Genomic DNA, 23,603 nt, shown 5'->3' with positions numbered 1-23,603 from the left:
CCCAAAGACCTTAACAACTGTGCTGTGTGATAAACATGGAGCAAGCCTTCTCTACCCTTCCCGGTAACAGACTGCTCTCTACTCGGGCTTTTCAAAAACAAAGCACACAACTTGAGTTCTGACTTGCAAGCTTGCTGGCACATGCCCTTCCCGACTTCACAGGTATGGTTAAGCTACTCACCACTGCTCCTTGTTTCACACAATACCCAGCTTTGATGACTGCACTGTCTGGCGGTGGCTTAGGAGCAAAGTAGGGAAGATGGCTTTGGGACCGTTTCAGGTTGTTTCTGTCAACAATTTCACCACATTCGTTTACTTCTTCTTTCTAAAACAAAGCAAAAGAAAGTATTTTCTTGCTTTAAAACATACTTTCATTTAATGTTATCTTAGAAAATCTTAAAATTTGTGACACTCAATTACAACTTTCTTGCCATTGATCAAACCAAACATCCACTTCTATAGTTTTGCAAAACTGTCTTTAGTGCTTTTTCTTGGGGTGAGGCACTTCATATTGAAATAATTTAAACAGATTCACAGGAAGTTACAATAAATATAAAAAGTAACAGAGGTCCTGTATACCCTTCAACCAAATTCTTCGCAAAGGGGAAGTGCATATTTCTAGGGTACATTACCCAAACCAAGCATCCATAAACTTTATTCAGATTTTAATAGTTATATATGCACCCTTTTGTCCATATGTGGTACTACCACATGCAGCTGCTGTTGTGGGATATCTGTACACTATGTGAAGATATATTGCTGTGACTGGTTTAATAATGAGCTGAATGGTCAATAGTTAGGCAGGAAGTACAGATGGGACTTCAGGGCAGAGAGAGAAAGTAGGAGATAATCAAGGCACAGGGGATATGCCAGGAGACACAGAGAGGAAACAGGAGGTAAAAAACGGAAGAGAGGTAACACCAAGTGATAGAACATAGATTAATATAAATGGGTTAATTTAAGTAATAAGAGCTAGTTAGAAACAAACCTAAGCTATAGGCTGAGCTTTCATAATTAGTAAGAAGTCTCTGTGTCACTACTTGTGAGCTGGTGGCCCAAAGAAAATCCAATTACAGGCTCAACAACAATCTCTATAATCAACAGAAAGAACTGCTCACTGTCACAGGGCAAGCTTGTGCTGCCCTTGATCACTCCCATTCATTTGTTCTGACTTTTTGAGAATACAAATGAAGTACACATTAAAGATCTTTTGAGATTTTTTTTTTAATTTCACTCAAAATAACTCTCTAAAGGCTCATTCAGGTGGTTCTTGGCGTCAACAGTTCATCGTCTGTGCTGCTATATCCAGTGCTGTGGGTGTACCACCATATCACGATGCTGACTACCTACCCAATTAACAGTGTGTGTTATTTCCAGCTTCTGGCAACTAGGAATGAAGCTATTATAAGTATCCACATATAGGATTTTGTGTGGCCATAATTACCCACTTTTTTAGGATAAACGACTAGGAGAGTACATACAAGGCTGGAGAGTAACTACAAATTTACTCAAAGATGACAGGAAAACCACCACATCAAATTGTTTTTGGTTTTGGTTTTGGTTTTTCGAGACAGGGTTTCTCCGTGTAGTTTTGGTGCCTGTCCTGGATCTCACTCTATAGACCTGAACAGCCTCGAACTCACAGAGATCCGCCTGGCTTTGCCTCCTGACTGCTGGGATTAAAGGCGTGCAACCACCACCACCACCACCACCACCACCACCACCACCACCACCACCACCACCACCACCGGGCCCCAAATGTTTTTTTAAGAGTGGCTGAACTGTTTTATTTATATCTCCACCAGCAACAGATGAAAAGTCCAAGCATCTCTACTTGAGTGTGATATTTAACTGTGTCCTTAATTTGAATTTTTTTCTACTGGCTAGAGATGGCAACTATCTTTCCTAGTGCCTATCAGTTCATATTTCATTTTTTGGTGAAGTGTCTATTTATAAATTTTGTCTACTTTTAAGGATTTTCTTTGTTTTGTTTTTTTTTTTTTTGTTTTGCTAACTACTGGGTTTTGAGAGTTCTTTCTGTACATAAAAGTCTTTAACTGGATAAGTAGCTTGTAAACTTTATTCTAGTCTATCTTTTTTGTTGTTTTTCAAGACAGAGATTCTCTGTTGTAGCTTTGGAGCCTGTCCTGGAACTCACTCTGTAAACCAGGCTGGCCTCAAACTCAGAGAACCACCTGCCTCTGCCTCCCAAGTGCTGGGAGTAAAGGTGGCTAGTCTATGTTTTCTAGTCATTCTCTGAACAGGGTCTTTCACAAAACAAGCATTTGAAATACTGATGATGTGCAGTTATCAGTCTTCTTTGATGGATAATGTGCTTGTTGTCAACTCAAAGGCTCTTTGCCTAATCCTTAACCTGTAGATTTCTTTTCCCATGCTTGCTCCTGAAAGTGCTATGGATTTTATGTTTTAAAGCTCAGGGTTAACAAATCCTTAGCATACCCAAGACTTCCTGGCTATTTACAGCATACACATTACAATCCCACAAATAAGTCAGTTACATTTTTAAAGCTAAAAAGAACAATTAAGTCTCAACTGTCAGGTGTATCATGAAGTATTTACAACCTGTTCTACATTTAAACAGGTCAATGACACTAATTAATCACTTAACATTTGCCCAATAGATTCTGAATAAATTAATCATTTCAATGAGATTTATATATTGTCTAAATGCTACTTTGTAATTTTTTTTTTTTTTCCCGTTTTGGTTTTTAAGACAGGGTTTCTCTGTTTAACAGTACTGGCTGTCTGGAATTCACTCTGTAGACCAGGCTGGCCTGGAACTCACAGAAATTCCCCTGCCTCTGCCTCCTGAGTGCTAGGACTAAAGGTGCCACCACTGTCAGTGCTACTTTGTAATTTAAAATTCTGCATTATAATAAATAAGATTATTTGAAATGTTTAAAAATGATATCTGTAGAATCTAATCTACAAAGTCATACAAACTGCTACAGTGTCTTAACTCATCTATCTACCAACAGCCACACAAACTGCAACAGTGTCTTCACAAACTTATCCACCAATAGCCAACACAAGTCATAGTATGGGAGAAAGTTCGGCCCAGCTACTCATCAATCACAAGTTTATCAGGCTACAATCATTACTTTTAGATAAAGCAATCACCCCACACCCTTTTCTCTTGTTCCTTTTTTTTTTTTTTTTTTAATTCAACTTTGACCAAAAAAATAAATAACTGTAAACTCCCCCTAGAGCAGAGACTGGTGCTATTATATATACTTTGAAAATCATAGAGAAAGATACTCAAGTTAGTTTATTGATGTTATAAGATTTCTTCTCACTAACCACAATCACCTGGCACAAGGCTTGAAAAAATATGTTATCTGTTAAATTTTAAAAGTCTATGCCAGATGATGGTGGTGCCCACCTTTAATCCCAGAACTCCAGAGGCAGTGGTGGGGGATCTCTGAGTCTGAGGCCAGTCTGGTCTATATAGTGAGTTCCAGGACAGTCAGGGCTACACAGAGAAACCTTGTCCTGGAGGGTGGGTGGGGAGGTGTCTACAAAGCATCAAAATCTTTTAAGATAAAAAGACAAAAGTAATGAGAATATTCAACACTGGCACATAGCCATCACTTTAAATTCTCGTTTCTCAACTATTACTAATTTAATTTGCATTAAAAGTGTATTTCCTCAGTAGCAGTATAAGAAACTTAAGTTCATATAAAAGTTTTAAGTCCATCTTTTAAATTACATAAATTTATTTTTCCTAATACCTGCACATCAGTACTTTTAGGATACAATCCAGCCAGGATTGCAGTCCCCAGGTCACAAGTTTAAAAATGTACACATATTTGCAGACTCTAGCCCAGCAACTTTACTTCCAAGCATTAATTTATCTTGGTATAGACCTGCAACCTCAGCTGCTCAGGAAGCAGAGGTAGGAGGAGCCATAGTTCAAGGCTAGTCTGAGCTACAAAGCAGATTTGAGGACAACTAGGGCAACTGTAAAAAGAACTAACATACAGCTCAGTGGTAAGGCTCTAGCCTAGCATGTGGCAGCCCCTAGTGTTAATCTCTAATGTTTAAGATACATGAATGTTCATCCCAACATTGTTCAATATAATTTTAAAAAGGCCTCCATTTCTCTATCAATAGAAGCTTATAAATTATGGTAAATCCACAGAACTCTTCAGCCATTACAAGTGACAGAGAATAACTTCTGATGACTGATGTAAGATATGCTGCTACAAAGTCTAACATGGAACTCCCATCTACACTTCTATAGGGAGAATACAAAGAACTCAGTTCAGAGAAGGATCCAATGTTTATCTGTGTAACTTCCGATCTTTTTTTACAATAAACATACAAAAGTTTGCGAAACATTTTCAGAATAGGAAACTAAATTAAGAGCTTTTGTAGTTAATAAATACTGAATTGACTCACAAAGACATTCTGTTTCAGTTATGATGAAAATATAAATATCAACAGGTGGTGGTGGCACACACCTTTAATCCCAGCACTTGGGAGGCAGAGGCAGGCAGATCCCTGTGAGTTCAAGGCCAGCCTGGTCTACACAGCAAGATCCAGGACAAGCTCTAAAGCTACACAGAGAAACCCTGTCTCAAAAAACAAAACAAAACAAAACAAAACAAAATACAAATGTGCAGTCCTAAGACCTACATTCAACAGGAGCATTTATCTGTTACCTGAGTTGGAGTGATGATGGGAACACCACCAACAATATCAGTTCTGTAGGACACTTGCTTCTTGCCACAGTCACCTTGGCGACTCAGGCTGTCAGAAGCTGGCTGTGAGTCTGACTGCTTTGGTACCTGGAAGAGTGAGATGGATTATCATGCAACCAGAATTGTATTTGCAACCCTCTCCACCATCACAGAATTTTCAACTAGTTGTCTGTCGATAAATGGCAAATGATAATGTATTTACAATACTGTAATTGAAGCTCTCGGATTGTTCCAGGCTGATAACACTTTAGGATCATCATCACCCACTGCTTGTGCAGTCACTACTTCATACACTTCCTCTTTTCTCCCCTGGCCAACTCTCAGCACAGTTTGAGAAGGAAGCAGGGGTTAGAGGCAGCAGTTGAGATCCCTGCTGTACTGCATTCTAGCCAAGTTTGTACAATAAAATGAAATAATCACACCTGGCATCAATAACATACTGAGTATGATTTAAAAGACATTTTATTTAGGAATTCTCACAGTCATTCAGAAACATTATCAACAATAAGAATGACAAATACAACGGTAATGTATAAAAATGTTTAAGTTAAAATTAAGTCATTTGTCCATCACCTGTGAACTACAGAGAAACTACTAACACTGTAGTCAAAGGCCCTACATGTACTAATGTGATTCCATCCAAGGCAGGGAATAGATATAAAACATCACCCAGAACATCACTAAAAGCTATTAATTCCCAGGCTCCACCCCCAGAATGAGTCTCTAGAACATCCCCCTCAAACTGCAGTTTTGGAAGGAACAGGTGCTTTTGAGGGACAGTGTTTCACAAACTACATTGTATTCTCATTGTACACCACACTGCACTCACCAGATCTGGAGAAGAGCTGGTGGACAATGCAGACAGGGGTTTATTTACAAAGACATTCTTTTCAAAATACTGAATAAGTATGGGCTGTGTGCGTGAGAAGATCTCAATCCATACATACTCATGAACATAACTGTCCATGGGTAAAAATGGCTTACATCTTAGGTAATGTCATTTCTCCCACCGCCTCCATTGTCAGGCTTTCTCTTGGGCTCTGGCAACACCCTCCAGCTTCAAATGCATATTCCCAATACAGTGGTGGAAATGGGAGGAAGAGAGAAAGGAAGCCTGGCACTGGTGGCATGTGCCTTTAGTCCCATCACTAGGGAGGTAGAGGCAGGTGAATCTCTGAGTTAGAGGCCAGTCTGGTCTACAGTGAGTTCCAGGACAGCCAGGGATACACAGAGAAACCTTACCTAGAAAAACCAAAACAGAGAGGGGGTGGTGGAGAAAGAGAAAGGGGAAAAGGGAAGGAAGCGGAAGGGGGAGAGGAAAGGGAAAAGGGAAGGAGGTGAACTCTGAATGCCTGTGATCCTAATAGGCCTCACTCTTGAGTGCTTTTTAAAGGTGATCACAATCGTGGACAAAGTGTTAGTTGTTGGCTAAAATTAAGATACCACACCCTATGGGCTGTAGAGATGGCTCAGGAGTTAAGAGCACCAGCTACTCCTCCAGAGGTCCTAAGTTCAATTCCCAGCAACCACATGGTGGCTCACAACCATCTACAGTGAGATCTAGTTCCCTCTTCTGGTGTGCAGGCAGAACACTGTATACATAATAAATAAATAAATAAATCTTTAAAAAAAAAAGATACCACACCCTAGAACAATCTGCAGATGAAATCTAGTACACTTTCTAGAATCACATAATTTCAGTCGTTTTGCAAAGTGTGATCCTGTCAACTAACTGAGAACAGAAAACAGCAGTAAGAAAATCTGAAGCCACAGAGATGACCTGAGATTGCCACTCTGTGGTGACCCTGGAAAGGGTTCTGCGACTCACAAGGACATCTAAAGAAAAGACTCTCATGAAACTTTAAAATACACTAATATATGCTGCCTTCCCCACTCTCCTTCCAGAAACATATCACACCAAAAATTCTTTTCTGTGCAACTGGCCCACTGCTGACAACCTGACAACCTTCACAATAAAGTCTATGCAAGTACAATCCTCCACTCAAATTTATGATTACAAAATTACCATCGCCTTGTTTTTAAAAAAAGTGCAAGTAAACTATCCAGATACAAAGTAACTCCCTTAGAATTTACAAAACACTCTTAATGAAAAGAAAGTCAAATCCAAGATAAAGAACCCCCACCCTAACACATACACCCCACCTGCAGATCAGCCAACTGTTAATGAGCACCAAATAGCCAACTCACAGAGCAGTGGACAAGTGCCAGAAATTAAATATGCTCTGCTCAATTGCTTCTTCCTCCTTTTTCTGTGACTATTTCTTGGGAGGGGTCTGAACACGTTCTTAGCAGGCATTTACTATGACCCCAATACAGTGTCCCAATATTAGAAAAGAAAATAATGACTAGAGAAGGAAGACTGGAGCAAAACAGACATGTACAACTGAAGTAAATAAGAGGCTACAGGCCTCTCAAAAGTTACAGAGGAGTAAAATTCAGCTAACCAGGAATGAGGACAGAGCTGGAGGACAGACCTATGTGTGTGATAAATTCCTTGGTGGCAAGACCTGTAATCTCTCCATCTGAGCTGGCTTGGTGAACACTGCAGGGCAGCAAGGTCATTCATTCTTTAGATCAATATTCGGCTTATTTGTCCCAGTTGCCATTAAAAAAAAAAAAATCCTTGTGGAGTTTCTGTTACTATTTTAAAAGACTAGTTTTTAGATTAAAAGCTAATGCAGACTTTTAAATCAGAAGTTACAATGGGGCCAGGTGGTGGTGCACACCTTTAATCCCAGCACTCGGGAGGCAGAGGTAGGCAGCTCTCCATGAGTTCGAGGCCAGCCTGGTCTACAAAGCAAGATCCAGGAAAGGCGCAAAGCTACATAGAGAAACCCTGTCTCGAAAACAAAACAAAATAAAAAACAAACAAAAAACAAACAAAAAAAAAAGAAAAAGAAAAAAAGGAGAAGAAGTTGTTACGGTGGAAAAAGACATTTTAGAAATAGTGGACTTCTGCTTAGGCAAAAACTCTGGGCATCTTCATCTCTCTTTAAACCAGCAGGGGTCCAGGAACCTCTACACTGATGGCAGACAAATACACATTTGAAAGCATGCTTCCAATTTTGATTTTTCCAAACTCAAGTCACTGAAAATGTCTTCAAGAATATTTCTTCTAATACTGACCTTTTAAAAATCTTTTTTTTTTAAACTATTTAGTAACGAGTTTACAATGTCACAGACAGGGAAAGTAAGGAAAGACAGACTATTGCTGTGAAAAGCAGTGCACTAGGTGATATACTACTACAATTGGAACAGTAACTAATCACCATACTCTTAGCCACAATGCACTAACAATCTCTAAGGTGAAATCACATAGTACTCAGCAGATCACTAAACTATAGTTGATCAAAATATCATTTGGGAATGATTACAGAGGAAGAAAAACTATACATGTACTAAAATGGAAATATAAATCTTTCAAAGATCTTACATGTAAATCATTAGCTATTTAGATATAAAATTAGACACATCACACTCCAATATACTTAAAAGTGCAAAATGCCTATGATGTCTAAATTGGTAAAAATCTTTAAACACACACACACACACATATTGAGACAGGGTTTCTCTGTGTAGCCCTGGCTGTCCTGGGCCTCGGTTTATAGACCAGTGCTAGAATTAGAGATGTTCGACACTACCACCTGGCTTTTTTTTTTTTTTCCTTTCTTTTTTTTTTTTTTTTAATTTTATGTGTATGGGTGTTTTGCCTACAGGTCTGTGTACCACCTACATGCCTGGTGCCTGTGTAGGCCAGAAGAAGTTACTGTGTCCCCCAGCACTAGAGTTATAGACAACTGTGAGCAGTCATGTGGGTATAGGGAACCAAACTCAGGTCCTTTGCAAGAGCAGCCAGTGCTCTTAACCACTGGGTCTTATCTCCAGCCCCAACAAAATACATCTTATTAAAGCCTGGGAATTCTCTTATTTCCCTATGTTTACCTAAAATTGACTCTAGTCAATTACCAGTTCTATATTTATATCACTGCATTTATAATTACTTTACCAATGATTTTTGTATCTTTATATTTTCTAAATATGAATTATAAAATCATAAAAATCATTTTCCATAATAACAGTAAAAATGTCATATAAAATAAAGCTGTAAGATCCCAAGAGCTAATTAAAGCTAATTAAATATTACCAGTTTCTCCTTCCTGCTGAAAAACTTGCAATGACATGAAGAAATATTTAGTACCACAAATAAATGGGGAGCAATTCAAGGCATTCCAACTTGGTAAAATGATTAGAACATTATTTCACTTTTCTTTAAATCACTAAAAGAAGCCAGCCAGTTCTGCTTATTACTATAGACTTATGAAAAACAAATTCAATAAAGTACTACATATAGACTTCATAAAGACATCTTCCAGGCAGGGAATATTTATTAGGAGTTCAAAATGATCAGCTAAAACCTTGTAAGACCATAAACTTCTGAATCTGCTCAAAATATTGCTATCCTGAAACTGCACAAGCCCCAAAATAACTTCTGCTTCTCATACAGCTCAGATGTGGTATGTAGGCGTTTTCTGTCATGTGGTAATAAGCTGTTCTGATGCAAGACAAAAAATCTGACCTAACTAAGAACAGCCTTGGTTAACTAGCTTAATGCTACTGCTGTGTGGCACAGACATAAAACCATTTACTTTAGATGAAATCTATATGCACTGATTTCCCAAGAACATGCTCTGTGACCGAAAGTAGATTAGGACCAGTAAATAGCTATACTTCACTAAAAACAAACTTTAATGCATAAAACCCCACATGTGAGGAGCTCCTTCCCAGCCCCTTCCAGGCAGCCTACTTTGTTTAAGGATGAAAGCTACAGCAAGGCAGTTCATGGGCTCAGCAGCAATAGCAGCAGCAGCAGCAGCAGCAGCAGCAGCAGCAGCAGCAGCAGCAGCAGCAACAACTTGCTCAGAAAAGTTTGGCTGACTTTAGGAAGGGGCTTTTTGCTCATTGCACTGCAGAGTTCAGGGTCCAGGGACCAACATGCTTGCCTGGGTTCCAGCTTCATAGCTTACCAGTGCTGAAGTCTGTACAAGTCACTCAACCTTTCTGGAAGTTGAGGGAAAACCTTCCATCTAAAGCCTATCTGATGGCACAATGTAAGTAATCAGTAAGTACTGATGTTTATTTTAAAGGAGTTTAATAGCAGGGAGTTGTGGCATGAGCAGGAGGGAAGAGTAGCAGGTCCTGGAACTCCAGGGAAAAGGGCAGATGAGAGAAGGAGTTTACAGCCTCAGACATTCCTAGAGCATACAGACAAGACCCTCTGGTTACCACAGCTCTTCAAACTCAATCTCTAAACCTGAGCCTTCCCTTGTTCAACCCCATCTTCTCCTTTGCCTGACAAGGTTAGAAAAGGGGAATGCTTGTGCCCATCCCCAAAGTAAGTGGTCCAAAGCCTCTTATCCTACTCTAGATGTAAAACAAAAACACAATCAGGATAAACAGTGATGTGAATCCTTACTAGGGACATAGTAAAAGGCATTCACAGGCTGACCTTCTCCACGCACAAAAAAAAGGCTCACATTCAGAACCCATCTTTTAAACCAAGCTTGAATATGCAACATGCTGGTAAGTTGAGGATATTAGACACATTTTAAAAATGTAAAGATTACTTCTATAAAGAAAAAATTTTTAAATACATACTTACTGTAATTTTTATAGCTTTGTTCAAGACATTTACCCACTCCACTAAGTCTTGCTGATCATTGGCTTGTAGAAAGTATTTTCTCATCCCTGCATTCATAACTGTCAAAAAAAAAGTATATGAAATATAGTTGTTACCTCTAAATTATGTAGACAACAGCTGCAAAGGTCAACCATATTCAACACTGCAACTCTTGGATTTCACAAAATACACAGGCCATATAAAACACCACTTTCATCACTGTCATGACCAGTTTTCATTAAATGCATATACCATTAAGTAGTGAGTCAGTGATGTTTACTGACTCCCATGATGCATACATACTTCAATCCCAGCACTTGGGAGGCAAAGGCAAGTAGATCTCTATGAGTTCAAGGCCAGCCTGGTCTTCAGAGTGAGTTCCAGGACAGCCAGAGCTACACAGAGAAACCCTATCTCAAAACAAACAAACAAAAAGAACATCACAATGAAACATCACTTGAGCACTTTCCTCCACACTTTGACCAGTATTGCTATGGGATAATTTTCTTTGGGGGAAGACTGGAGAGAAATGGCTCAGGAGTTAAGAGTACTGGCTACACCTCCAGAGGACCGTGTTCAATTCCCAGCACCTGACAGCTCACAATTGTGTGTAACTCCTGTTCCAGGGGATCCAACACCCTCTTCTGGCCTCTGAGAGCACTGCATACAAGTGGTACACAGACATACATGCCAGCAAAATACCCATACTAACTAATAAAATTATTTTTAAAAGCATTTTAAAAAATTCTGATTTAAAAAAAAAAAATTGTTTCGGGTCAGGCATGGTGGCACATGCCTGTAAACCCAGGACTCAGGAGGAAGAGGCATATGGATCTCTTTGTGTTCAATAACAGCCTGGACTACAAAGGAATCCCAGGCCAGCTAGGACCATATAGTGAGACCCTATCTCAAGCAAACAACACAAAGAAAAAAGAAAAAGAAACTCAACTTTTGCATTATAAATTGTCTTCCCTAATAGAATCCCTATACAAAAGCTTCTTCCCAATTGTGTACACAACGTCTCTAATTCCACTCACCAGTACTGTTATTAGTATCTGTATATTAGCATATACATCCATTGCTTTAAAGTCTTTAAGCTTGGGGGTTTGGAGTCTGAAATGTTATTTCATAGCTTCCTGGTAGCTGCTCCTCCATAGTCCAAGGCTCTGTACTACATTTTCCCTCTTTCTCCTAACCCCAGAGTGAAGCTGCTTCATACTGTTTCCAATGTCTAAGTCACTGCAACATCTCCACTGTACTCTTTCTGTCTTCTGACATTTGTGAAAATAATCCCCTGTAACAATTACTTTGGGACCAAGAAATGCCTCAAATGGTATTTCATTCAACAGCCCCTAACTGATACAGCACTCTATTAACAACCTAATTAGTTGCTAATTAGTAGATAACTAGACCTTGCTTGAATTTGAATTTAATTATTGAGAACAAAAGTTCTGTATGGGTATTAGGCACCTGCATTTACTTCATGAGCGTTGTATATTCTTTTTTTTTTTTTTTTTTTTTTTTTTTGGTTTTTCAAGACAGGGTTTCTCTGTGTAGCTTTGTGCCTGTCCTGGAACTCACTCTGTAGCCCAGGCTGGCCTCGAACTCACAGAGATCCGCCTGGCTCTGCCTCCCGAGTGCTGGGATTAAAAGCGTGTGCCACCACCGCCCGGCCAAGCGTTGTATATTCTTTCACTCATTTCTCTTGAGCTATTCAGTTGTAATGTACTGATCTGCAGGAACTTCTCTATTAACCAGTTTCTTTATCATAAGCACTTTCCCTGTGAATTCTCACTTTGCTCATGGTATCTTTGACTAAACAAATATTCTATCAGTTTTCCCTTTGATCTTATAGACTTCATGTATTTGCAAACCTCTATAATTTAAGCTTATAAACATTTTTTTTAGTCCCTGGTAATATTTTTAGCCCCGAAATAATATTTGTATTTAAAATTAAATTTTGTATTTTAAATAGTTACACTTGAAGCTTTCATCAAAAAAACAAAACTAACACACACACACACACACACACACACACACATACACACACACACACACCAAACAAACAACCTTTTTCTTTTGAAACAGGGTCTCCTTATGTAGCCTTAACCTGGAGTTTGATATGTGTAGACCAGCCTGGCCTCAAACTCATAGAGATCCACCAGCCTCTGCCTTCTAAGTGCTTGGACTAAAGGTATATTTTCTATGAAATTTATACATGCCCCCTTAAGGGACTGGGACTATGCACTTCATAAAGCATATCTGCAGATAGCTGTCTGCAAGTCATAAGGGGCTCTTTAATTAAACCTATTTATATCATATGCCTTTGTTCAGAAAATCAAATACTACTATAGGAGCTAAGGCATCTGAATAGTCACACACTGTTGAAATTGTTCAAATATAACATCAACTTCCAAGGCCAGGCATGGTGGAACACACCTTTATACTAGCACTCTGGGGAGGCAGAGGTAGGCCTACCTCTGAGTTCCAGGTCAGCCCAGTCTACATAGTGAGTTCTAGGACAGCCACGGCTACAGGGTGAGACACTGTCTCAAAACCAAACAAAAAACAAACAAACTAAAAAAACAAGAAATAAAACAAAGCTTCCAAAAGTCTCCACCCCAACAATGAATAATTAATGTACTAGCACTCAGTTGAACATGACCAAGAGAAGGAGGGAATGAAAATCCTCAAGGGAACACACAAATTTGAAATTAGGCCTGAGAACAAGCAACTCTGAACAGAGCTCCCTAGACTAAGTTGAAGATCCCAGAAGTCAAAGTATATCTTATGAAGTGCTACAGAAAAATTCATCTGAAAAGTAAAAAACTGTAACACACCATTAGTTGTACTTCTGCATGTTTCTAGAGCAGTGGTTCTCAACCTATAGGTAGTGACCCCTTGGGGATTGAACAACCCTTTCACAGGGGTTGCCTAAGGCCATCAGGAAACACAGATATTTAATTATGATTCATAACTGTAGCAAAATTACAGTTATGAAGTAGCAACAAAAATAATTTTTAGGGTTGAGGTCACTACAAGGAGAGGAACTGTATTAAAGGGCCACAGTATTAGGAAAGTTGGGAACCACTAGAAAATAAAAACATAGAAAATATCCTAAGTGTATTTTGGCATAACTAGGAACTCCCTAGGACACTGCATCTATCTACAAATAGCTTCTGTTGTTAACATCTGGTAGTCCAGCACAGTATGCATTCAGATCTTGTCCAGTGTCAGCTCAATGGTGACTTCTTCCCCAAAATATTGTTTGGAGTGCCAGCTCAGAACACTGAAGAGATTTACAATCTAAGTATTCGGGGCTGGAGAAATGGCTCAGCTCTTCCAGAATACACAAGTCCAACTCCAGCACCCATGTGGTCATTTACAACTGTCTATAATTCCAGTCCCAGGGAAATCTGACAACCACCACCAGGCACACACCTGGTGCCCAGACACACATGCAAGCAAAACACAAAATACACACAAAACAAAATAGTAAGTTTAAAAATAAATAGAATCGCCAGGCAGTGGCACGCCTTTAATCCCAGCACTCGGGAGGCAGAGGCAGGCGGATCTCTGTGAGTTCGAGGCCAGCTTGGGCTACCAAGTGAGTTCCAGGAAAAAGGCACAAAGCTACACAGAGAAACCCTGTCTCGAAAAACCAAAAAAAAAGAATAAATAAATAAATAAATAGAATCTAACAGTGTACTACAACTGCTGGCACTAAGCAAATGTATAATACACATACTTCTAAATGAGTAATATTTATATGAGGGTCTTTTTGAAAAGAAAAAAAGAGGACAACATAACTGAACTAAAAAGACTCCTTGACATTTGATATGAAGCTCAGTGTTTGCCTACCATGCACAGGCTCTGGGTTTCATCTCTAGCCCCCAAAACCCAAAACTAAAACAAACAAACAAAAAGCCCCCTGCAACTCTTGATATACCTTGTGGTTTGAATAAAAAACTCACATGCTTTTATTTTATGGCAAGAGGGGCAAAGACATCTGCTACAAACTAAAAAGCCAGGACTCAGCAAGGCTGATAAATAACTCACGCAGGGCTCCCAAGCACTGTCTGACTGAGTCCTGCTCTCCTTACCTATGCATCAGCAATGTCACGTGTCCTTTCCCAGAGAAAAAGTACCAATGCATGTGAAGAAACGTACACAATAATCCTCTATCATCGTCCTCTGGAAAGTGGTGTGTATGCAATGCAGGGGAGTGAGTAGACAGGGGAAGGAAGAAGCTGTGAATACCACAAACACAAAGCTAAGATGCCTCTGGGCCACCAAGCTTTTTAAGCAAGAGTATCATATGAACTTTTAGTCCTCAGAGGCTTGTCTGCTTCCTACCTTTTCACCTGAGTACATTTTTATTCAAATCTTTACAACAGAGCAAATGAAACAAATGCATAAAAACCACAGCACAGACATTAGTATAAGCAGCAAAAACCCTCTCTCATGATCCAGGACTAAATGGCTGTGGTTCAAGTGTGGCCACAGATCTGGTGGTGATGGGATATGGATCAGGTCTTTCTCACTTTTTTGGGGGGGTGGGGGGAGAAAGTGGCTCAGTATGCACTCCAGGCTGGTGGCCTGGGACCTGCCATCCTCTTGAAATGCTGAGATTACAAGTTTATTAGTGAGATTGCCACATCAATTTCTCTATTACCGCTTTTTAAATTGGCTGATTTTTTTGCCTTTGTTTTTTTAAAGTTAGCTGGGAGGTGGTGGCTCATGCCTTTAATGCCAGCACTAGGGAGGCAGAAGCAGGCAGATCTCTGAGCTTGAGGCCAGTCTGGTCTACAGAGAGTTCCAGGACAGCCAGAGATACACAGAGAAACCCTGTCTTGAGAGGGAAAAAAAAAAAAAAAGGTTTTCTCCTGAGTTCTGCATTACTTGTTTCTTTTTCTGTCTGATAATTCTTAAATACTAAGTAATTTGGGCTGTCTGTTACCATTTTAAAAGAGGGACTAAAGAGGATGGTTGTTCCCTCTTGGGTTGGGAGGCCCTAGTGGAAATATCCAGATGTCAGTACCGTTCTTCAGTTCTTAAGGGTAATCAGGCTCTACCCACCTACTGCTGGCTGCAGCTGGCTGCAGGTTCCCTGGGGCTGCACAGGACAGGGCTGTGTTCAGTATTCAGATTCTCCTTTAATCCTCCTTTTCAGTTTCATGCTTCATTCCTTCCCTTCTCCAGGATTAGTTTTAGTTTCTATTTCTGGACACGCCACACATCCCATTCCCTGCTGGGCTGGGGGAAGGGTGGCTGCCCACATGAGCCAGATGGAGACAGAGACTGGAGTTTTGTTTTGTTTTAAAAGACATCCAAACAAAGAACCTCAGGCCCCCTTCACTGTAGCTTCCCCCATCCCCCAAACAGGCCCCACCACCTAAGCCTATTAGAGAGGGATGGAGCAGGGCACAGAAATGGTTAGCTCTTCACTGGCCCCTTTCTCTGCTCTGCAAAGTGAGCTGCTATTCCTCCATCTGCTTCCATATTTATACACTGAAGGCCACCTGCTCATGTCTCCTACCTTTATCAAAGATAAGGTTTGAGTGTTTCTTTTTTCCCGTTTCAGGGGAATTAGAGACATCCTGCCACTAAGAATGAAGTCGGCATCCAAGTATCTCTCTCTGAAAGCAACTGTTTTATGAATCTCTTCTGTATTCCTGACAGATGCAGGACTACAGAAAGAAGAACAAGAGCCTCATCTTACTCTTTGATTCCAACTAAAATCACCTACTCTAATTAGGCCCAATAACTATGAATGTTGAGTTTATTACTTAAGTGTTAAAACTAGGTGTGTTTGGGCTGGAGGTGCATTTAGCTCAGTGGTAGAACATTTGCCTAGCATGCTCAAGTCCTAGGTTCGATAACCAGCACTACAAAATAAGCACGTGATCATACATTCTAACAGAATTCTCTGTTAGGTGATCTCGAACACTGTCTTATTTAGTAAATAACTGTAATTCTAATCTGCAGTAATGTATAACTTTTACAAAAGTTTCTTAGTAGTGACAAACACACTAGCTTAATGGCTTTTCTTACTGGGTATATGTGGCTGCTATCTGAACACCAACCTGCAGGAGAAAGCCACCCTCTACACACAGAAGAAAGCAAAGAATTTTAACATTTACTCTGCCCCAAAAGTACCCTTAAAAAAAAAAAAAAAAAAAAAAAAAAAAAAAAAAAAAAAAAAAAAAAAACTTGAATGTAAAATAGTCTCTCCCTTTTTATACCAGTTAGTCAGTCTTAAATCCTGTCCCTTCCACACTTGAACACGTGGAGATGGCGACAATTTTCTCAGTCTGACCTACTGCTCATCCTCTTAACACACTCTAATTTCTCAGTATGATCGCACATTACCTGTAGAAGCCAGAGGTTTCCCTGCTGCTCCGTCCACCCTCCCTGGACCCTCTCTTGCCCCCATGTTTTAGTTACTTGCCTCACTGTTGGAATAAAGTATCTGGCAGAAGCAACTTAAGGAGAGAAGTTTACTCTCGCTTACAGTTCCAGGTGGTGCAGCAGCCCATCCTGGCAGGGGAGGTGTGCAAGCAGGAACAGGAGGCAGTAGGTCACACTGCATCCAGTCAGGAAGCAGAGCCTGAAATCCGTGCTCCACTCACTTCCTCTTCAAGCCCATGTAATGGACTACTCACATTAGGGTGGATATTCCCACCTCTGTTAACCTAATCTAGAAACTCCCTTACTGACATGTTTAGAGGGCTGTTTCCATGATGACTCTAAATTCCATAAGCTGACAATAAAGATTAGGCATCACACCCCAGCATCCTGTTCCACACTGTCCTGCAGAAAAAAAGGTTCTCTTCTCCTTCCCTGGCCCTTTCTATTTTCAGGACATTTTATTTCCACATATAAGGGAAAAAACAAACATGCCACTTCTGGGCAAATGCCTAAGGAAATGAAATCAGCATACAGAGACACCTGCAAACCCATGTTAGCACTATTCATATTAGTGAGGATCTGCCTGGATGGATGTCAATCTCCGAGTCTCCATACTTTTTCTTCTAAGGCTCCTTCCTGTAGCTTCTCTCACCTACATCAGCTCCACTCAGGTTGAAGGCCTTAAGTATATTAGTTCAAAAGTCACAGGACTCATCTACCTGCTTAACTCCCGTGCATGGAGCCAGCACCTTCATTCACCTCACATCTGCTTCAGGCACTCTACTTTCTTCCTTTTTCAAAATAAGGAAATGCACTGCTTGTTAACATACCACACCCTGACTTCTGCCTCCAGCATCTGCCTCCGGTCCCTACATCACATTCCCCCTGCTGCACATCTCTGCCCATGAGTTCTTATTTCTTCTTACTGGTGGTAAAAATTGGTCAGCGATTTACTTGGTCCCCAGCATGGGTTGTCCTCATCTATGGTGGCACCATTGGCTCTATATCCCCTCTATCTTCTGACTGCTGGAATGATAACGACAGGTATTGTGGTTGTCTATCAGCTGGTCTGAAATCCTTGAGGCACTAATACTCATTCTCCCACAGCCGAACGTGTCCTTGGGCATTCACTAAGCACCTGCTCACAGTTTATCTAACATCCTCAACTCCTCCGGCCTCCAAGTTGTGAATACCTCATTCCCTTGCAAAAGACAAAGTCCTTTGCATTATTTATGTGATCAATAAAGAAAATAAGGTACAGAGCTAAAAAATACCTGAAATATTGCTGGGTGAGATGCAACAGTTACACATGAGTGTGGGGAGGTTATAACCAGGATGAGAAGAGGAAAGACACTTGGGGTTGGTAGCCAGGGTCAGATTTTTATTCCCTCATCTAGATGATGGGTGTAAAGGAATTCCTTAAGAGATCCATTAAGCCACAGGTTTGTTTCTTGTGACTGTATTACTTTATAATATATCAGCCTAATTTAAAATAACAGGGCTGGAAAGGTGGCTCAGCAGGAAAAGGCACTTGCCATCAAGCCTGATGACCTGAGTTCAATCCTTTGAACCCAAGTGGTGGAAGGAGAGAACTGACTCCTGTAAATTATTCTCTGATCTCCACATGAATGCTGTGATACACACACACACACACACTTTTTAAAAAGAACTAAGAGGAGGCTGGTGGAATTGTATCATTTGAAGACAAAATAATGTAAACATGGCTACTTACCAAAACAGAACTCTGCCTTTGGCCTTAACTTAGTTGCATCACTAACCTAATTTAAAAAAAAAAAAGAGGTCTGAGTTACTCCTCCACATGCTACAATACTCAGTTTCAAGTACTATACAATCTTCCACACGTACAACTTCCCACCTAGCATACCAATTTGAAATTAAAATTTAAAAGCAACCTAACGATAGCAAATTAGATACAAAATCTGGGTCCCAGTTGTAATATAAAACAATACTTCCACATTTTCTTTGACTAAACTTCTTAATCCAAGAAATGTGAAGAAGTCAAAAGTGTACCTGTAGGAGTTATGTCACACATATATTTTATAACATAACATACAACATGCCCTCAATGCATATAGAAACTATGGGTATCCCAAACTTATTTCTAAGTTAGCAGCCAATTTAAGTAAAAATGGTGGACTGCAAGCTTATTTATCTAGAGTTCAAAACTCCAGAAGGCCTTAATCTCTTAATCTCTTTGAGAAGTCAACCTCCTACTCATTAAACACAGAACAGCTCAACGCATCAGGTGAAACAGCTAGCCACACTATGTCAGTACTATCCCTCTGAGTAAGATGCCCTTAGACCCTATTCATGACCTCTGCTGGGCTGTTCCCAGTAACAGGACTCATATTTTGTATTTCAAAATAAATTCTACTCTGGAGTTCCTGATAAATCCCCACTACAAATTCACATGATGAAGTTTGTTCTAGGAATAAATTCTAGGGGAAAATAGCATACCTAAAGTGGGCCAATAAAATTGTACAATCCAAACTACATTTCACTGCAGGACAGAGGGGAAGGAGAAGCATTACACAAAGGGTTACAGTTTAACTAGGCTTGGTGAAGCAGGGGAAACAGTGGCCACTCCTTGCCTGCCTCACTGAGCTAATACTTCATTTCATGGACAATCTCCCATTTTAGAAGATATAACGCAACGACTTCTAGTTTTATCAACTTAAAGAACTTCTAGTCACAGTAAGTGGGGACGATCTTCAGCATCACTGCTAAATGACAGACAGACACTACTCTGTTCTGTCCACACTACCACCTGGGGGCAGGAATTCACATATGAGAGCAACACAATGAGAATTGCACAAGATGGTACACACATGTAATCCCAGCCCTCAGGAGGATTGAGAACTCCAGGCTAGCCTGGGCTGCACAGTTAAGATTTTTATCTTAGAAACACCAAATAAAGAACAACAACAAAAAAATTAATGTTTAAAAATAATATATAGAGTCTACCTTTGAAATGTAGGTAAGTTTAATGGCTCCAACCCGTGATGATCCTGAAGGCAGGTTCTAAATATAAATATTAAAATACAATTATTACCCAGCATCATTTAGGTATTCTATAATACTAAAAACATTTGAAAATTTTTAAAACACTTTACAAATATACTTTATTTAATTTACATATTTACTAGATCTGACATCAAGATAACAATATAGGACTGTGGGTGTGGCTCTGTGGTAGAACACTAGCCTAGCATTTGTGAGGTCACAGGTTCCAACCCCTGCAGGCAAAAAAGTGAAACAAAACAAAAAGATGACACCTGGGATAAGGAGCTGAGTCTCACTCTGCTCTATGTATCCTACAGCTAAAGAGCTGTCTGTCTCATTGTAGCTAAACTAATATCCTTTTTTGTGAGCTTCAAGATTTGTAAGTAAGATCAAATTTTGTTTATGAAAGCAATGGGAGAATATTTAGAGACACAAAGAAATACAGTTGTAAGATTAAAAAAACTATTAATTTTACATTGATCTAGTAAAACTTCTTTATCAAATACATCTCTTTAAAAATATTGGCCTTCTGACTCCAGGCAGGGAGCAGATCCATGCCTTGCTCAGCCATCCTGAGAAAAGCTTCCTCCTGTAGCTGACGGGAACAAATACAGAGACCCACAGCTAGACACTACGCAGAGTGAGAGACCTTGGAATACTCAGCCATCAACAGCATCTCTCCATCAAATCCCTCCTTCTCGGGGCTAGGGAACCCAGCAGAAGAGGAGGCAGAAGGAGTGTAAGAGCCAGAGGCCACATTGTTTAAATGGTTTAAGTGCTATGCTATAATCTAATGTTTTTTCAAAATGGAAATGTGCTGTGCATACTTTTAAGTTCCTTAGCTCATTTTGCCATATACAAAACTTTTCAAGTCTCTTCAAGTTCCCTTCCTAGTATAGATACTTTATTAATTCTGTATCATTATCAACTTTCTCAGCAAAACACAGCCACAAAATGAGTTCTTATAATAGACTAGAGTGGATTTTCAAACTGATGGTTAGTGGCAAAGAGAGAAGAAAAAAAAAAAAAAAGGAAGTGGCTCCCCAGGGAGAGATGAACAACTGCTTATTTTCATCAAAGCTCTTAAGCACTTGGACATACAGAATGAGATGAAACCATTTGAAGTTTCTATTTCTCAGTAATTCAAAATGGCTCTAAATCTGCAATTTCATATGGCTTAATCTAATAGTTTCAGCAAGATTTCAAGAAAATGTCTTCGTCTTAATATTTAGAGGTGAAACAAACTTGGTATTGACTATTATACTGACTGATAGAAACAAGATTTTAAAAAGTTCTCTTAAGCTAGAAAGAAAATTGTAAGGACTGAAAAAGACTTTATGTACAATGTTCAGAAAACTCAATACACTAATTACAAAAAGGACAAATGTCTTTTTAAAAGTTCATGTGAGAGTTCCAGGACAGCCAGGATGGTTATACAGAGAAACCCTGTCTCGAAAAATCAAGAAAGAAAAAAAAAGTTCATGTGAGCTGGGTATAGTGTTCCACACCTGTAATTCCAATGCACAGGAAGTAGAGGAAGGAGGATCAAGAGTTCAAGGCCTGCCTTGGCTCTATAGAATTTAAGACCAGCTTGGGCTTTATGTGTCCCTGTCAAAAAAAAAAAAAAAAAAAAAAGAAGGAAGGAAAGAAAAGAAAAGAAAAGAGCAGGGGCTGGAGAGATGGCTCAGAGGTTAAGAACATTGACTGCTCTTCCAGAGGTCCTGAGTTCAATTCCCAGCACCCACATGGTGGCTCACAACCATCTGTAATGAGATCTGGTGCCCTCTTCTGTATACATAATAAATAAGTAAATCTTTAAAAAAGAAAAGAAAAGAGCTAGAAGTATAGCTCTCAGTGGGATAGCCTGAGTTTAGTACAGCTGGAACACAACTGCCTTACACACACACCCCCACTTATGCACAAAAAGTCTATGTGAAAAGACCTAGCTGAGTGCAAAGCTGGGAAGACACCTTCATGCCAAGACAGACTATTAATCCAAACACACTGCAGACACCTACAATGACTCCTTTGCCCTTGCTACTCTGAATCCAGGAATCATCACTTCTCCACTTCTAGGCCAAAGTCAAATCCAATCTTCTAGGTTAGTTTTAAATATCACCATCTCCAGTATGTCAGCTCCCTCTGCTTTTTTTAAAACTATAACTTTTTCTGATTCGAAGCCTGTGTTTCATACACGGTAACAAACACACTTCATTTTGTATCTATCTTTGTGTATATCTGTTAAGTGAAAAGTTTTGGTAAAAGGGAGAATTCTAAGAAGAATTTGTATAAGAATAAAAAAAAATAACAAAGAGTTTTATGGAGAATTCAGGAGAACCATATGTAAGGTCCTCTGCAAAGAGAGACCAATCTAGGAGAAACATTGACAAAATATGCCCTGGCTCTGCAGAAACCAGTAGCTGAGATCTTGCAAAGAGGATTCAGTGCTACCTCTGAGGGACTCATGTCCCAGCTAAACACACAAGACCATAAAAGACAAGAATCTGATTCACATGTTGAGGAAAAGAAATCAACATAAACCTTTTATTTCTGCTACCCTGTTATTTCTCCCACTGACTCAGACCAAGTAAATGAAGATAATAACCATGCAGCTGCTGAGACAGGTAACTCCCTCCCAAGAAAGGTCCTTAGACCCAGAGGCAAAGGCATGAAACAAAGTGTCAATAAGCTCTGCATGGACAGTGACAGAGGATGCTATTGCCCTCTAAAAAGCCTCATCATACAAAGTGAGTACATAGCTAATATAAACTGAATTAAAATAGAACCCATCCCATCCACCTAAATTTCCAAGATTGCCTGTAAATAAAGGGCTAAACCTACATGATAGAGAATCAGAGTGTAAAATCAAGATTGATAAGAAGAGCCAGAACTGGGTTTTAGTAGACAAAAATAATAACTGACAATTTCAAATATGATACATACTTTTTAGCCATGCATCACTCAAGCTATAACCAAAGTGAAGAACACGGAGATGCTTTCCTCCATTGAGGAAACTGAACTAATACTAAGGTCATTTGTAACCCCCAGTCTATATAAATGAATGCCTACACGTTGTCATAGCAGTACAGGTAATGAAGAAGAGAGACTAGTTACAGGGGACCTATTTCTGGTTATGTGAAGCATGGTGAAATTCCTGCTCCATCCCAGTCCATACAATCAACACACTGGGTAGAAAGCTGGACAGACTCATCCCTTACTTTCCACATACTTCACTGTAGCACACACCTCCATTTTCAGCTTTTAGAATAATTTTGATTTGAAATAAAGAGTTCCACAGGAAGGAAGTTTTCAACTATTCAGCGGACAATTTTTAATCCTGGGCCTCTCACTGATCTTAAAACTGGGATTTTTTTTTTTTTAATTATATTTATTGGGGCAGAAGGGTTTGAGGGAGGGTGTGCACATCATGGCTCATGTGCGGAGGTCAGAGAACAGTTTTGGGAGTCTGTTCTCTCCTTTTACCACATGGATTCCAGGAATAGAGCTCTGGTCCTCGGACTTGGCCACAGTGCCTGTACTCACTGAACCAACTCTCAGCCCTTAAAAGTGGTATTCTACTTTTCAACTTCTTACATCTATCCCAAAAATTTGCAAGAAAACAACAAAATTAAAGTTAATTTCAGTCACAGACTCATCACAACAACTGACACTCAAGTGATCATCACATGATCAAAGACGAATACACGTGCCAGAGAGTATCAAGTAGCTTCCGTAGTCTTTCCAAA

General features: G+C 39.7%; 1 protein-coding gene across 5 annotated transcripts in view; it reads right to left on the bottom strand.

Moving 5' to 3' along the window:
* Window positions 1-23,603, bottom strand: part of Plekha1 (pleckstrin homology domain containing A1) — a 49,772-nt gene that overhangs the window by 13,547 nt on the left and 12,622 nt on the right. For 4 of the 5 annotated variants that reach the window (XM_036204131.1, XM_036204113.1, XM_036204106.1 and 1 more), the window contains exons 3-7: window positions 19,819-19,875; window positions 18,566-18,611; window positions 10,405-10,502; window positions 4,686-4,811; window positions 182-325 (exon numbers count right to left, since the gene is read on the bottom strand). In XM_036204131.1, coding sequence (XP_036060024.1) covers window positions 182-325; window positions 4,686-4,811; window positions 10,405-10,502; window positions 18,566-18,611; window positions 19,819-19,875 — 471 coding nt within the window. The remainder of the gene's footprint in view (window positions 1-181; window positions 326-4,685; window positions 4,812-10,404; window positions 10,503-18,565; window positions 18,612-19,818; window positions 19,876-23,603) is intronic. The other variant, XM_036204138.1, reaches the window with a different exon arrangement.

This window comes from Onychomys torridus, chromosome 1 (genome assembly GCF_903995425.1).
Source record: "Onychomys torridus chromosome 1, mOncTor1.1, whole genome shotgun sequence".
Classification (NCBI taxonomy): domain Eukaryota; kingdom Metazoa; phylum Chordata; class Mammalia; order Rodentia; family Cricetidae; genus Onychomys; species Onychomys torridus.
Note: the sequence above shows the minus strand (reverse complement) of the source record. Positions and strands in the feature narration are given on the sequence as shown.